The sequence below is a fragment of the Canis lupus genome, chromosome 26 (assembly GCF_003254725.2).
Source record: "Canis lupus dingo isolate Sandy chromosome 26, ASM325472v2, whole genome shotgun sequence".
NCBI lineage: Eukaryota > Metazoa > Chordata > Mammalia > Carnivora > Canidae > Canis > Canis lupus.
In genome coordinates this window covers 2,072,989-2,085,815 of record NC_064268.1, presented here as the reverse complement: position 1 = coordinate 2,085,815, position 12,827 = coordinate 2,072,989, and the positions used below count along the sequence as shown (strand labels likewise).

General features: G+C 49.3%; 1 protein-coding gene across 4 annotated transcripts in view; it reads left to right on the top strand.

Annotated features, from left to right (window-relative positions):
* Window positions 1-5,121, top strand: part of PIWIL1 (piwi like RNA-mediated gene silencing 1) — a 29,886-nt gene extending 24,765 nt beyond the window's left edge. For 3 of the 4 annotated variants that reach the window (XM_025473582.3, XM_025473579.3, XM_025473580.3), the window contains 3 exons: window positions 1,393-1,518; window positions 3,951-4,098; window positions 4,255-5,121. In XM_025473582.3, coding sequence (XP_025329367.3) covers window positions 1,393-1,518; window positions 3,951-4,098; window positions 4,255-4,371 — 391 coding nt within the window. In that variant the 3' untranslated portion in view covers window positions 4,372-5,121. The remainder of the gene's footprint in view (window positions 1-1,392; window positions 1,519-3,950; window positions 4,099-4,254) is intronic. The other variant, XM_025473581.3, reaches the window with a different exon arrangement.
* The last annotated feature ends 7,706 nt before the right edge of the window (window positions 5,122-12,827 follow it).

Here is a 12,827-nt window from a genome sequence, read left to right as displayed (position 1 = left end):
TCTTTTGGCTCCTGAGACTGACTTTGTTATATCCAGAGCTACAGTAACTGGGCAGTAATAGACCTCCGTGGGTAGATGGTGATATTTCTAAAAATACCCTCTGCTTATGTAAAATCAGCCCCCTATCCCTTCTGGATTTGATTACTCATACCATGAGGGAGCAAAATTAGATTTATCATTGAACAGAAGTTCCCTCTTCAGGGTCCTTCTGACCATTTGTCCCAACAGCATATTGTCAACTACCTCCCAAGCCAGACCAGATCCCACTGCGTGTAAGCCCTCTGTGTCATGTAGTTTGAAGTCAGGTGTATTTCTGCTCTGTAAGAGCTAATGTTCCAGGTGGGAAAAGGCACAGGAAAAATGGAGGCATCGGTACTTCTCTCAAATGTCTGATACACTCCAGCACACTCCTGAGTACCTTTCATATGCCAGCCCACATACTCCAGGGTGTGCTTTTGAAATGGACCGTTCAGAGATGGTAGAAAAGGTGTGAAAGGTATTCAAGCCCATGTGTGCTGCCACCTGAAGAGCTGTCCTCCAGAGAGCCAGAAGGCACATAAAGGGCCAACAGGTGGCCTCTGGTGCTGCGCTGGGTGCTCAGGGGAAGAGAGTTTCATCATGGTATATGGAAACCAGCTGGATCGGGCAGTGGAACGCAGAGGGGGATGCAAAGGGTACATCCTCTGCCAGCATGTGGTGGGGCCCCAGGAGGAAGATGGGAGACAGGGGGCCCCAGTACTTCGTGAACCAGTAATGCTGGGTTAGACTTTGACAGTGCTCCACCTAGCTTCCCTACCAGCCAGTTTATACTTCAGATCTTATTTTCCACCTAGTACAAAATGCCCATTGAAGAGTGTTCCAAATTGTGCGCTTTGAAGCATGCTGAATCTGTCATTTCTGTGTGCCAGGTGAGCAGCATGCTTGTCTGTTGATGGAACATGTGTGTGACCTCATGTCACATGCCGTCCTGTTCTCTACCCACAGTTGACTCCTGGTCCCTGTCTAAGTCTGTACAAGGTGTGGAGTGTCCCTTCATAGCTTGGACAGATACTCTGCTTCGAAAGGGAAAGGGTTTTTTTCTTTTTTTTTTTTTTTAAGATTTTATTTACTTATTCATGAGAGACAGAGAGAGAGAGAGGGAGAGAGAGAGAGGCAGAGACACAGGCAGAGGGAGAAGCAGTCTCCATGCAGGGAGCCTGATAGGGCACTCGATCCTGGGACCCAGGATCACGCCCTGGGCCGAAGGCAGGCGCTAAACTGCTGAGCCACCCAGGGATCCCAGGGAGAGGGTTTCTTTTTAAATGGAGTATGTGAATGTGAATGTCAGAATGATTGAGTGCCTGGAAGCATGACAGACTCCATGTCATTACATTCATCATCATCACCTTTAAGCCCAAGACTAACGGTAATTGTGGTGAAGAAACGCGTGAATGCCAGATTTTTTGCTCAGTCTGGAGGAAGACTTCAGAACCCACTTCCCGGGACGGTTATTGATGTAGAAGTTACCAGACCAGAATGGTAAGTTCTATACGATTACGTGGAATTGTTTTTTGCTTTATCAACTTCAACATGTTTACTTTTTCTCCTATTTCTTATAAAGTTTTCAACTAGCTTGATCCAGTAATAATAATAAAGCCTATGATTTAGTATTGCTAAAGCCTGGGGGGAATAGGTTTTCATGTAGTTTTTCTGGGAGAATAGGGTTATTGTCTGTGGCACTGATTAGACATAGAGAGGGTAAGAATTGCTACTGTAGATTGCTTTTGTATTTTTTTTTTTAACATGTGACCTCATCCAAAGATTGTTTCCTAGTAAAAATGTTGAGATTGGTAATGCTTTGTTATCCAGAGGTCAAAAAGTTTCATCTGAAACACAGCTGCAGATAAGGAGCTTCTGAGTAGTAAACAAAGCTTTTTATGTAGCCTGGAGCTACACTTTGCCATGGAAAAGGCAGCTAGCTAGGATGTCTGCAGGCACACTGGGGCCGCCTGCTGATGGTGTTCGCACCCAGCAGCTATTGGCTGCTGAAACTGGCTCCTCAAAAACACTATGGGGTGAGGCCTAGGGGGTAGGGGATCCTGGTGCTGCTGAGTAGTGGCTCCTCTGTCAGTCCAAGTAGTGCTGCCTTCAGGAGAGCACACTGTTAGGACCATTCTTCTTTTTCAACATGTTGGAGCTTTTAAAAAGGCAGCTTTAATTAGGATAAATAGTGGGCCTGGGTGCAGAGCTGCTAATGCAGAATGCCCTTCCTATACAGACCTAGAGTAAATGAGACTTTACAACACTAACTTTATGTAGATAAATGGTAACACAGATTTTAGTTCTCTTTAGTCAGTTCTGTTAGGTGACCATGGATGGAAATTACTACGTTGAGATGCATTATCTTGGATTTCTTTTCTTTAAAAAAAAAAAAAAAGGTTTTATTTATTTATTCATGAGAGGAGACTTTTTAAGATTTTATTTATTTATTCATGAGAGACCGAGAGAGAGGCAGAGACAGAGGTAGAGGGAGAAGCAGGCTCCCTGCAGGAAGCCCGATGTGGGACTCAATCCCAAGACCCTGAGATCATACCCTGAGCCAAAGGCAGACCTCTGAGCCACCCTGTCTTGGATTTCTGTCTTTTTCTCAGGCAGGTGTTAGTTATGGCAGTGCCAGAGGATTCTACTAGTGGGAAAATCAGCTGTGGGAGACAAAGTGGCTAAGATGCTAACATAGAAAGTTCTTTCCTGCAGGACCCTCTAACCACTCCGAGTGACCCCATGGCTCTTCTACTAACACTCCTGCTGTGCTAACTACAGCTCAGGGCAGACATTGACTGGGAGACAGCTGACATAAGATTGGGTAAAATCCAAGTGGAATTATGAAGTATGAAAACACTTCATTACTTTTTACTAGATGCTGTTTAAAACTTAGCTGCTGATGCTCTGCATGCACCTGGAGAAGCCCACTTGTAGGGACCAACAGAGTCCCATTAGCTGCCAGTACTCTGGACGCTAATGTGCCTGAGTCGGGGAACTGAGGGTCTGACTCTAGCCCTGTTGTGATCTCTCTATGGTTTGGGCCAAGTGGCTTAATGTCTCTGAAACCCTCCTTCTAAATCAAAATAATCTGTTCTGTATCAGTTGTGGTGTTCAGACTTGTCTAGTTTCAGCAGAGCCAGCAAGTTGCACAGGTAATTTCTTTATAGCTTTATTAGGTCAGATTACAGTATCTCTGGATTGATGTGTTATTGCTGCTTCAGAAAGTGGGAAGAACAGATGTCCTGTTCCTCTGTTTGCATTCCTGGTATCTGCTTTACCGTTTGGGTCCTGCACTAGTTCTGCTTCTGTCCCTGGGGCCTCTCAAGTCCTCTAAGAATCTGCTTTGCATCCTTTTTTTTTTTTTTTAATTTATTTTTTATTGGTGTTCAATTTACTAACATACAGAATAACCCCCACTGCTTTGCATCCTTGATGATGAAAATGAAGCATACTTTTGTTACCGTGGGAACAAGAAGGGGAAAGGCTCTAGGGCAAAAGCATATTTTGGGAATGACAGTGCCTGAAAGGAGAGCTCCTCTACCTTCGCCCACTGCTGCTGCCCTCTAGGACCTCTGTGGTCTGTGAGCCACACCGGTGTGCCCTAAGGCGTGCAGGTGGACAGCTGTGAGTGCCTCGCCTACACTGCTGTAACTGGCGGCCTGGGCATGTGTGGAGTTCCCTGAGGTGTCAGTGACAGATAATTAAAATCTAAGTAATAGTGATTTCTTAAACATCTGTCACACATAAGCATTCCAGAATAGTCCATGAACAGCAAGTGTCATGGATGTGAAGGAAGCACATTTCATCCTGAAGAGGTTAGGTTACATGTGAATACGAGACCTCTCCCTGTGAGAAACTGGACCCATGTTAACCTCAGCTTTCAGACGGATGAGCCTCCCATCCATGTGGCTTTTCTCTTATAATTCCAGGTATGATTTTTTTATCGTGAGCCAGGCAGTGAGAAGTGGCAGTGTTTCTCCCACACACTATAACGTCATCTATGACAGCAGTGGCTTGAAGCCAGACCACATACAGAGGCTCACATACAAGCTGTGTCACGTCTACTATAACTGGCCCGTAAGTGTGTTTCCCTAGGGACGTGTACTCACATATGTGAGCTTCACTTTTCAAAAAAAGGAGTTACTGTTTTCAGAGACTTTTAAAGTTAATATTGAGATGTGTGATACAGGAGACCAGATCGAGAGTAACAGCCCTGTGTTTCTTCCACTAAAGGGCGTCATTCGAGTCCCTGCTCCTTGCCAGTACGCCCACAAGCTGGCTTTCCTCGTGGGCCAGAGCATTCACAGGGAGCCCAACCTGTCCCTGTCCAACCGCCTGTACTACCTCTGACCCTCAGGAGACGACGAAACGCAGCCGTTTCTTCTGTTGGAAGTTGTAACTTTGGGATTTTTTTTTAAGTTTTTTTTTTTTTAGCTGTTACCTTTCTAGATGAAACTTGGGAAGGGAATTAGGTCTGGAGTCTCGTGTGTAGCATTTCTGCTGTGACTGGCTTATAGGTAAAAATTAAAGTTTTATATTTTATCTTGTTTACTTCTCAAATATGTTGTGAGAATTTTTTGTTTTGAAAAAAATGTGCATACCATACTTTGTATTATAAACAAACTTTCTTAAACTATTTGAAAAGTGGTAATTTACCTGAAAGTACTTTCAGGAGTGAGCAAGTCCTGCTTTGTAAACCTACATTAATTAATCTTTTTGAAATATTCTTAATTTAAAGGAGATAAAGGCATAAAAGTGGGAAACTCACTACAGCTGTAAGGTAGGGTTTTATTTGGGTTTATTTTATTTGATATATTTTAAAGTTATAAAACTGCCATTGAATAACTTACACAAGGTGTGGGAATGGTAGACTCTATGAAGAAGTAGGCTGATTTTTTTATTTCATTTTGGGGCTAGGTGGTATGGGGGTTATTAGAAGAAGATGGTTGAAAAGTTTTAAATTTCTGTCCAAAGAAACATTTTAAGACTCTTTAACAAAAAGAGGTCAGTAACCTATATTAACATTACTATTTATTTTGTTTGCAACAGGGACATCCTTCTACTTGTTATAAAATAAAATAAAATTGGATCGTCACCTTATCCATGAATAGTGTAGTTTGTTTTTACTGAAAGTGTATGCATTTTCTTTCCATTTTTAAAGAATTCTTTTGAATGCTGGAGAGCTTGCTCTTTCAAAAGGATACAATTCCATTTATAAAAGCTAAATTGGCATCACTTTTGAACTTCAGTGTTCATAGTACAAGAATTGAGAGCCCAAGCTTGTAAGGAAATGCAGACTGAGCAGGACATTATCTGGAAGTTGATGATTGTAATTATTCACATGTACGTATTTGTAGGTATTTTCAGGAAATTTTGCAAAGAGCTGGCTTGCAGTTAATGAGTAAAACCTGTATTTTGAGAACCCCTTTAAACATTACTTGTAATTGTGATGCATGTTACGTATTAGCGCTCATACATCAACCCCTTGTCTTAACATCATTATACTTGGTCTTATCAAATAAATCCTTTTTGGAGTTAGCCTCATTAACATGAATGAAAACCATTTGATTTTCCTTTTAGTTCTTCAGGCTCATAACTGTTGTTAACACTGTCATTGGTTTATTAGCCCAGGCTCCTTAACCTGCTTGGGCTATAAACAGTAGAAGAAAAAAGAACAGAAAGTGTGAGGTTTTAGAGGAGGGCCAGAGACCAGATTATATGACAGAAGTCACTTGAGGCTGTCCTGGTGTGAAGGAGTATGAGGAAGTCTGACCCTACAACTTGGAAGATTGGTTTGGGGTATTTTTTACTTATAGATTTGTAGGCCTAGTCAGGAACTTCTAGGTCATTAAAGTGTCATTCTTTGGTTTTAACAATCTCTTAAAGTGTAAAGGTTTTAATGTCTTTAAAACCATGAGAAATTGGTAAATGAAATCTAGAAAAGTTGCAGTAATCAAGAGATCCTCACTGAAGTCTAAAAGACTTTGCTGTCGGGAATAGAAAACCTGCTCAAATTAGTTTCAGCCAAAGGGGTTACGGATTGGCTTGGTCCTTCATCCCAGGTGTAGTTTCCAGAATTTAATCTGTTTAAACATCACCCACTCTGCTTTGTAATAACAGCGAACACTGGGCCCATGCCAGATACAGAATTAGAACCGCTCAGGGAGACCAGCTGACCCCTTCCTTAGACACATCCCACATGGTTTGTCTGGAATTTTGGTGAATGCCAACTGAGACAGCACCTAGAATCTGGTTGATGAGAGGATATGGGGGTGCTCTCTTGGTCCTGCTTTCTTCTACATTGGTTTTGACTGATGGGCAGAGAAGTCTAGGTTTTGAGGTCTATCTCACTCTTTTAGAAGTCTTGGTGATCTACACTTTCTGCAACCAGAGGGATGTGCCACCTGGATGGATGGAGCCTGGCTCATGGGCTATGTCCAGGAGTGGGTGGTAGGATGCCCATGCAGGCATTGGTGAAGAAACAGCTCCCTGTAGGGATGTCCTGAGGGCCACACCCAGAAGACGGAGTACACAGGACAGTCAGCTCCTGGATGCCAGTGGTGGCTGCATCTGGCTCTGGAGAGAGCCGTGTACAGAATGCCTGTGCAGGAGTCTGGCCTGTTGTGGCATCTGCTGTGGCACTTTCAAGCAACAGCAATGGACTGAAATCTGGGCTGCTTCCTTAAAGTGAGAAATCCACATGAATTCTACCCTGGAAAGCTCTTCCTTCCCAGCCCTTGCCTGACCCATCAGCCTCAGGAATCCCTGAGGTAACCCTGTGCTTGGGTGGGGGCTCTGCAGAGAAATGCATACAGGGATGAGGCTACTTGTAGGGGCAGACACAGGCTCTCCCCTCACCCCTCAGGTAGTGTTCAGTTTTGTAGATTCGGTGTGGCATTTCCTGGAGCACACAGATCCTTGCTCCGAGCATGCTCCTGGAATTCTTGCTCACTGTCTCTGTATCAGATATTCCATTTCCCAGCAGCAAAGGCAGTCTAATGCTGTGGTGGAAATCTTCAGGTTATTTTTGTATAGTTTCAGGTTTGATTCAAGTTCATGTAATTGGTGGTGTCATTAGACACAAGATTTCAAGGGCTAGGTGTAGATCTGGCTGTATATTATTCCAACCCAGTTTCTGAAAAAAGGATCTTGTCCATGGAGAGCCCTCATGGCTTTGTGTTGAGAATACCCCTCCTGACCTGCCTTGGTTACCCAGAGGCACCCCCCCCCATCCCTGGACACACCCTGAACCACTGGCACACAGCTTAGTGCTCCCATCATCCTCCTTTTTCAGAATCTGAGAGGACCTCCGAGATTGCTTTTTCTGACCCCATCCTCTGCTCTTCTGGAACTTCTCATGGAGCCTTTTGGAATTCACCATCATCTCTTCACAGCCCCCTTGTTTGAGGAGTTCCCATCCCTTCTGAACACCTAACTTTCTTCCAGGACACTTCCTGCCTTCGGGTGGTGCTGTTGTGTCTGCCACACCTCCAGTCCGCTGGGCCTAGAACAGCCAGGTGCCCCACACTTCATCCACATGCCCTCCTCTTGTTGTTCTGTACCCCCTGGGCTCAGACCCGGTGGTGACTTCAGTCCCTGGCTTGCTTTCATTATGTGGTCGTGTTCGTTCTCACACATGGCAAAACCACCAGTTCAGTACAGCATTTTCCTACTGTTGTGTCCCATGTGCCCCACAGCCCTGCTTCACTGTGGCTATAACGATCAGAGGCCTTGAATGCTGCTCAGCTTGAGGCCTATCCCAATTTTGTGCCCTGCTGTCCTAGAGGTCACCCACACCTGCTCGCCTCCTGACACCTGCCGTGCCATAGCCATGTTCCCTGTCCACTCTGGACCCTGCTCTCGGCTGTTTTCAAGCACTGCTGAGAACTTCCACGTAGCAGCCGAAGGACCGCCAGATGGAGTCTTCTGTGGGTTTATGGTTACAGAGCTCTGCGCTTCTAAATCTACCCTCAGCCACTTGTGCACAAGACACCTGGCTCTTCAGGGAGGTTGCTCCTTATAATCATGTCTCTCCTGTCCCTGCATCAGCATTTTCTTTTCTTATTCCCGGCAGCCTACAAACCTGGCAGTGTTTTTTCCATCCTAGAAAAAAAAAAGGCCTTTGGGGCACCCTGTTGTGCCTCAGAGCTGCCTTCTCTCTTTCCCCAGTTTGAAGGTAGAGGAGGATCAGTAAGGTCTCGGGCCTGAGACGTACTTCAGAACCAAAAGAGCAAGCCACGCCAAATGAGGACACAGTTACGCAGGGTGACTTGTGGACAAGGGCAATGCAGGGCATTTACACACCATTTATCCGCCCAGCCTGGACTACCACCCATAGTTGTTACAGAGTGACCAGCGTGGTGGAAGATCCCAGGCCAGAGGGGAGAATGCAACGGAGGCCCGAAGATGGGAGTGAGAGTTGTCACTGCTGCCCAGCTCCCCCCACCTCCTCTTATCTTTCTGGCCCATACCACCTGCACACTGCCAGGCCCCTACAGCTAGGTACCGGGAACAGACTGGCAGCCCTAAGCCACAGCAGCAGCACAAACAGCAGCTCCGGGTTCCCCGGCAATCTCAGCAAGAGTTCCTTTCCTCTGAGCCGGCAGAGGCCTGTGAGCTTCAGTGGAAGTGGGGGCTCACACTGCAATGGGGGCGGGTCAGGGCGGTGTCAGCCACTCCAGGCTTCTCCAGCAGCATAGTAGTAGATTGGTTCTTAGGAGCCAGCACCACCCCAGCGTTGCTCCATTCCTCATGGTTGAAGGAGGGGGGACAGTGAGGGCTGTAGTTCCTTCCTGCTGGAAAGGCAGGGTTTAGGACCTGGGAAGCAAGAAGCTACCCAGCATCTGCTATAGACATTACCCTATACTAAGCTGAGCCACCATCGTTAGAGCCGTTATTTTGGCACTTGCAGGCACAGGCTGAGCATTGTCCTTCCACATTTCCTAAAAAGGTCAGTCCAGTTGGACAGTGATCTCTTTTGAGGAGGTGGTCCTACAGGTGAGACCTACAGTGTGCAAGTAGTGAGGTAGAAAATCTGCCGGATATGCAAGGAAGGCAGAATTAAGGATCCAGCCTAGTTTTACTGATACAGGATAACCCACTCAAGGACAGTGAAAATGAGCATCAACACCCATGACAGTGTGTTAGTGAAACAGGTTCCCCACACCCTGCTCTAGTTTTGTTTATAGCAGAGGCAAAATAAGTCCATTTTTATCAAACCTGCATAATTCTTTTTTTACCTGCATAATTCTTTATGTAAGTGCAGCAAGAATAGTCCCTGGTCATTTAGGTTCTTTTGAGTCTGCTTTGCTAGAACTTCTAAGGACTATCAGAGCTTTTAATAGCCTTTAAAGGCTAAGAGCCCAGCCAAGTATTTGCCATCACACTCACAATACCTACAGATAGGATTGCTTCGTTTCTTGAGGTCCCCCAAATGTCCTGAGGTTCCTGCACCTGCCAGGCAGTGACCTTCCTTACTCACCTGGTCAGCGCCCCTTCCTCCTCCTCCTGGAACCCTGGAAGCCAGGTACCAGGCCAGTTTCTCCCAAGGGGCTTGCTTCATTGGGTCCATAAAGTCAGCCTCTGTTCTTAAAGCTATCTGGTCCCCTCCGCCTACCCATGGCTCTCTCAAATACGACCTGCCAGTCAAAGCCTCAGCAGTATAACCAGCGCTCCCAGAACAGATTCTTGTTGAACCAATGCAAGTAACTGGAATGGATTTCTCACTCTGTCATTGCCCCGAGCCCTAGCCAAACCCTCCTGGACATGAGTGCACATGGAGCTCACCACTCACGTTTGGCACAAGCACTCCAGGGCTCACCTGTAAGAAAGCCTCTTGTGGATTAGCACCCTGACCCCACTGACTCCTTTCTCAACCAAATAATATAAAAGTCTTAATATATGTGCTAGATGGGGGATAAAAGGTCTCCAGTCAACCAGCAAAAGCCTGTAACACCTGCACCATTTTAGGGTTTGGGGAGGTTCGTATTGTATTCAGTGTCACTTCTGTCTCATCCAGTGAGCTGACACACAGAATGACCCTTGCTCTAGGCTCTTGCTGGTATTGGCCCCCCAGCCTCCTGACTTTACGCCTATAATGATGTGGCTGCTTGAGCTGAAGGATAACTCCAGTTATGCCACCCAAATTCACTGGCCCTGGTTCGATCCAGATCCTGTAGAAGATTCACACCCACAACATATTCAGGAATGGGGTTAATATGCACAGGACAAAGCCTGCCCATCTGTTGATAGAGGCTTTTTGTCTAAACTTGGTCATTTGTCCCCTATAGCCATCGGTGGCCTATTTTTCCCCCAGATTTTTAGGGGCCTTCCATAGATGAGTGTGCATTCAGCTCTAGCATCAATCAGAGCCAGTCCAGCCTGTCTTTCGGTGCAAGACCAACAAATGCTTCATTCCACGTGAGGCCTCCGGTCACCCCCCGCCCCCATGCATGCACTGGAGGACCATGTCATCCTCGGGAGCAAGGGTCCACCTCTGCAAGTCCCCCATTAGTGGAGGGCACTCAGCGATGCATCAGGCTTCGTTGGAGCCTTCCTTCACGGGGATAAACTGCTCTGCTTAGGCAAGAGCCCCCATGGACTTAGCAGGACTACATTGGGTTGGTCGGATTTTCTCTCGGGGTCCCAGATACTCGGTCTAGTCACAGCTGTGTACCAGTGACCGCCATCGGCCCCCTCCCACCATTTTATGTTTCTCCCTATTTTTCAAGCCATCTATTTCCCTCATGGCCAAGGCTTTCCGTTTCAGTTAGGCCAGCCTCCACAGGTTCCCACAAGCCCTCGGGGCAAGGACAGCCACTGTGGTCCCACAACGGGTGGGATGTTGGCCCAGACGGGTGAAATGCGTTTCTCCCGCCACAGGGAACCAGTGCTTGTCCAGCCTCTCCAGCACCTGGCAGGAGTGTCACCCTGCCAATGGCCCGGGGCAATGAGGGCCGTTCTTACCATCTCAGACACTTGGCACATGATATGGTCGCCCCCGGTACCCGCATCTGGAGGCCCAGGCTGCCACATGCCCCGGCCCTCGCTTAGAGTGGCTCCTTAGCATTCCCTGTTCCACGGACGGCAGCCCCCCGTCTTGGACCTCAGGCTCCCCCACGGTAGCTCCTCAGTTCCATGCACGGTGCGGCCGCCCATAGATGGCACCAGACCACAGACAACAGGCTCCCCCAAAACACTGGGCTCCACCAGTGCCACAGACGGGGCTCAACCCACAGACAGGGGAATCCTCCCCAGAGATTGTGGGCTCCTCCCCATACAGAGCAGGATCCACCAGTTCCATGGAGAACAGGCTCCCACAGGGTCAGGGGCTCCCCCACAGACAGGGGATTCCCCCACAGATAGGGGGCTCACCCCACAGACGGGGGGCTCCTCCCAAAGACAGGGGGCTGACCCCACAGACAGGTGGCTCGCCCCATAGGAGGCTCCTCAGACAGGAAGCTCCTTCCTCAGGAGGCTCCCCCACAGACAAGGGACTCTCCCACAGACAGGAGGCTCCCCCCACAAGGGCTCTGCCCACAGACTGGGGGCTCCCCCACAGACAGGGGGCTCCTCCCACAGACAGGAGGCTCCTTCCACAGAGAGGGGGCTCCTCCCACAGACAGAGGGCTCCCCCACAGACAGGGGGCTCCTCCACAGACAGGGGGCTCCCCCACAGACAGGGGGCTCCTTCCACAGACAGGGGGCTCCCCCACAGACAGGAGGCTGCTTTCACAGACAGGGGGCTCCCCCACAGACTGGGGACTCCCCCACAGACAGGAGGCTGCTTGCACAGACAGGGGACTCCCCCACAGACAGGAGGCTCCTCCCACAGACAGAAGACTCTCCCACAGACAGGAGGCTCCCCCGACAGGGGCTCTGCCCACAGACTGGGGGCTCCCCCACAGACAGGAGGCTGCTTCCGCAGACAGGGGACTCCCCCACAGACAGGAGGCTCCTCCCACAGACAGAAGACTCTCCCACAGACAGGAGGCTCCCCCCACAGGGGCTCTGCCCACAGACTGGGGGCTCCCCCACAGACAGGGGGCTCCTCCCACAGACAGGAGGCTCCTTCCACAGAGAGGGGGCTCCTCTCACAGACAGGAGGCTCCTCCCACAGACAGGGGGCTCCTCTCACAGACGGGGTCTCCTCCCACAGACAGGGGGCTCCCCCACAGACAGGAGGCTCCTCCCACAGACAGGAGGCTCCTCCCACAGACAGGGGGCTCCTCTCACAGACAGGAGGCTCCTCCCACAGACAGGAGGCTCCTCCCACAGACGGGGTCTCCTCCCACAGACAGGGGGCTCCCCCACAGACAGGAGGCTCCTTCCACAGACAGGGGGCTCCTCCCACAGACAGGGGGCTCCCCCACAGACAGTGGGCTCCTCCCCCAGACAGGAGGCTCCTCCCACAGACAGGAGGCTCCCTCCACAGACGGGGGGCTCCTCCCACAGACTGGGGGCTCCTCCCACAGACAGGGGGATCCTCCCACAGACAGGGGGCTCCTCCCACAGACAGGAGGCTCCTCCCACAGACGGGGTCTCCTCCCACAGACAGGGGGCTCCCCCACAGACAGGAGGCTCCTTCCACAGACAGGGGGCTCCTCCCACAGACAGGGGGCTCCCCCACAGACAGTGGGCTCCTCCCCCAGACAGGAGGCTCCTCCCACAGACAGGAGGCTCCTTCCACAGACGAGGGGCTCCCCCACAGACAGGAGGCTCCTTCCACAGACAGGGGGCTCCTCCCACAGACAGGGGGCTCCCCCACAGACAGTGGGCTCCTCCCACAGACAGGAGGCTCCTTCCAC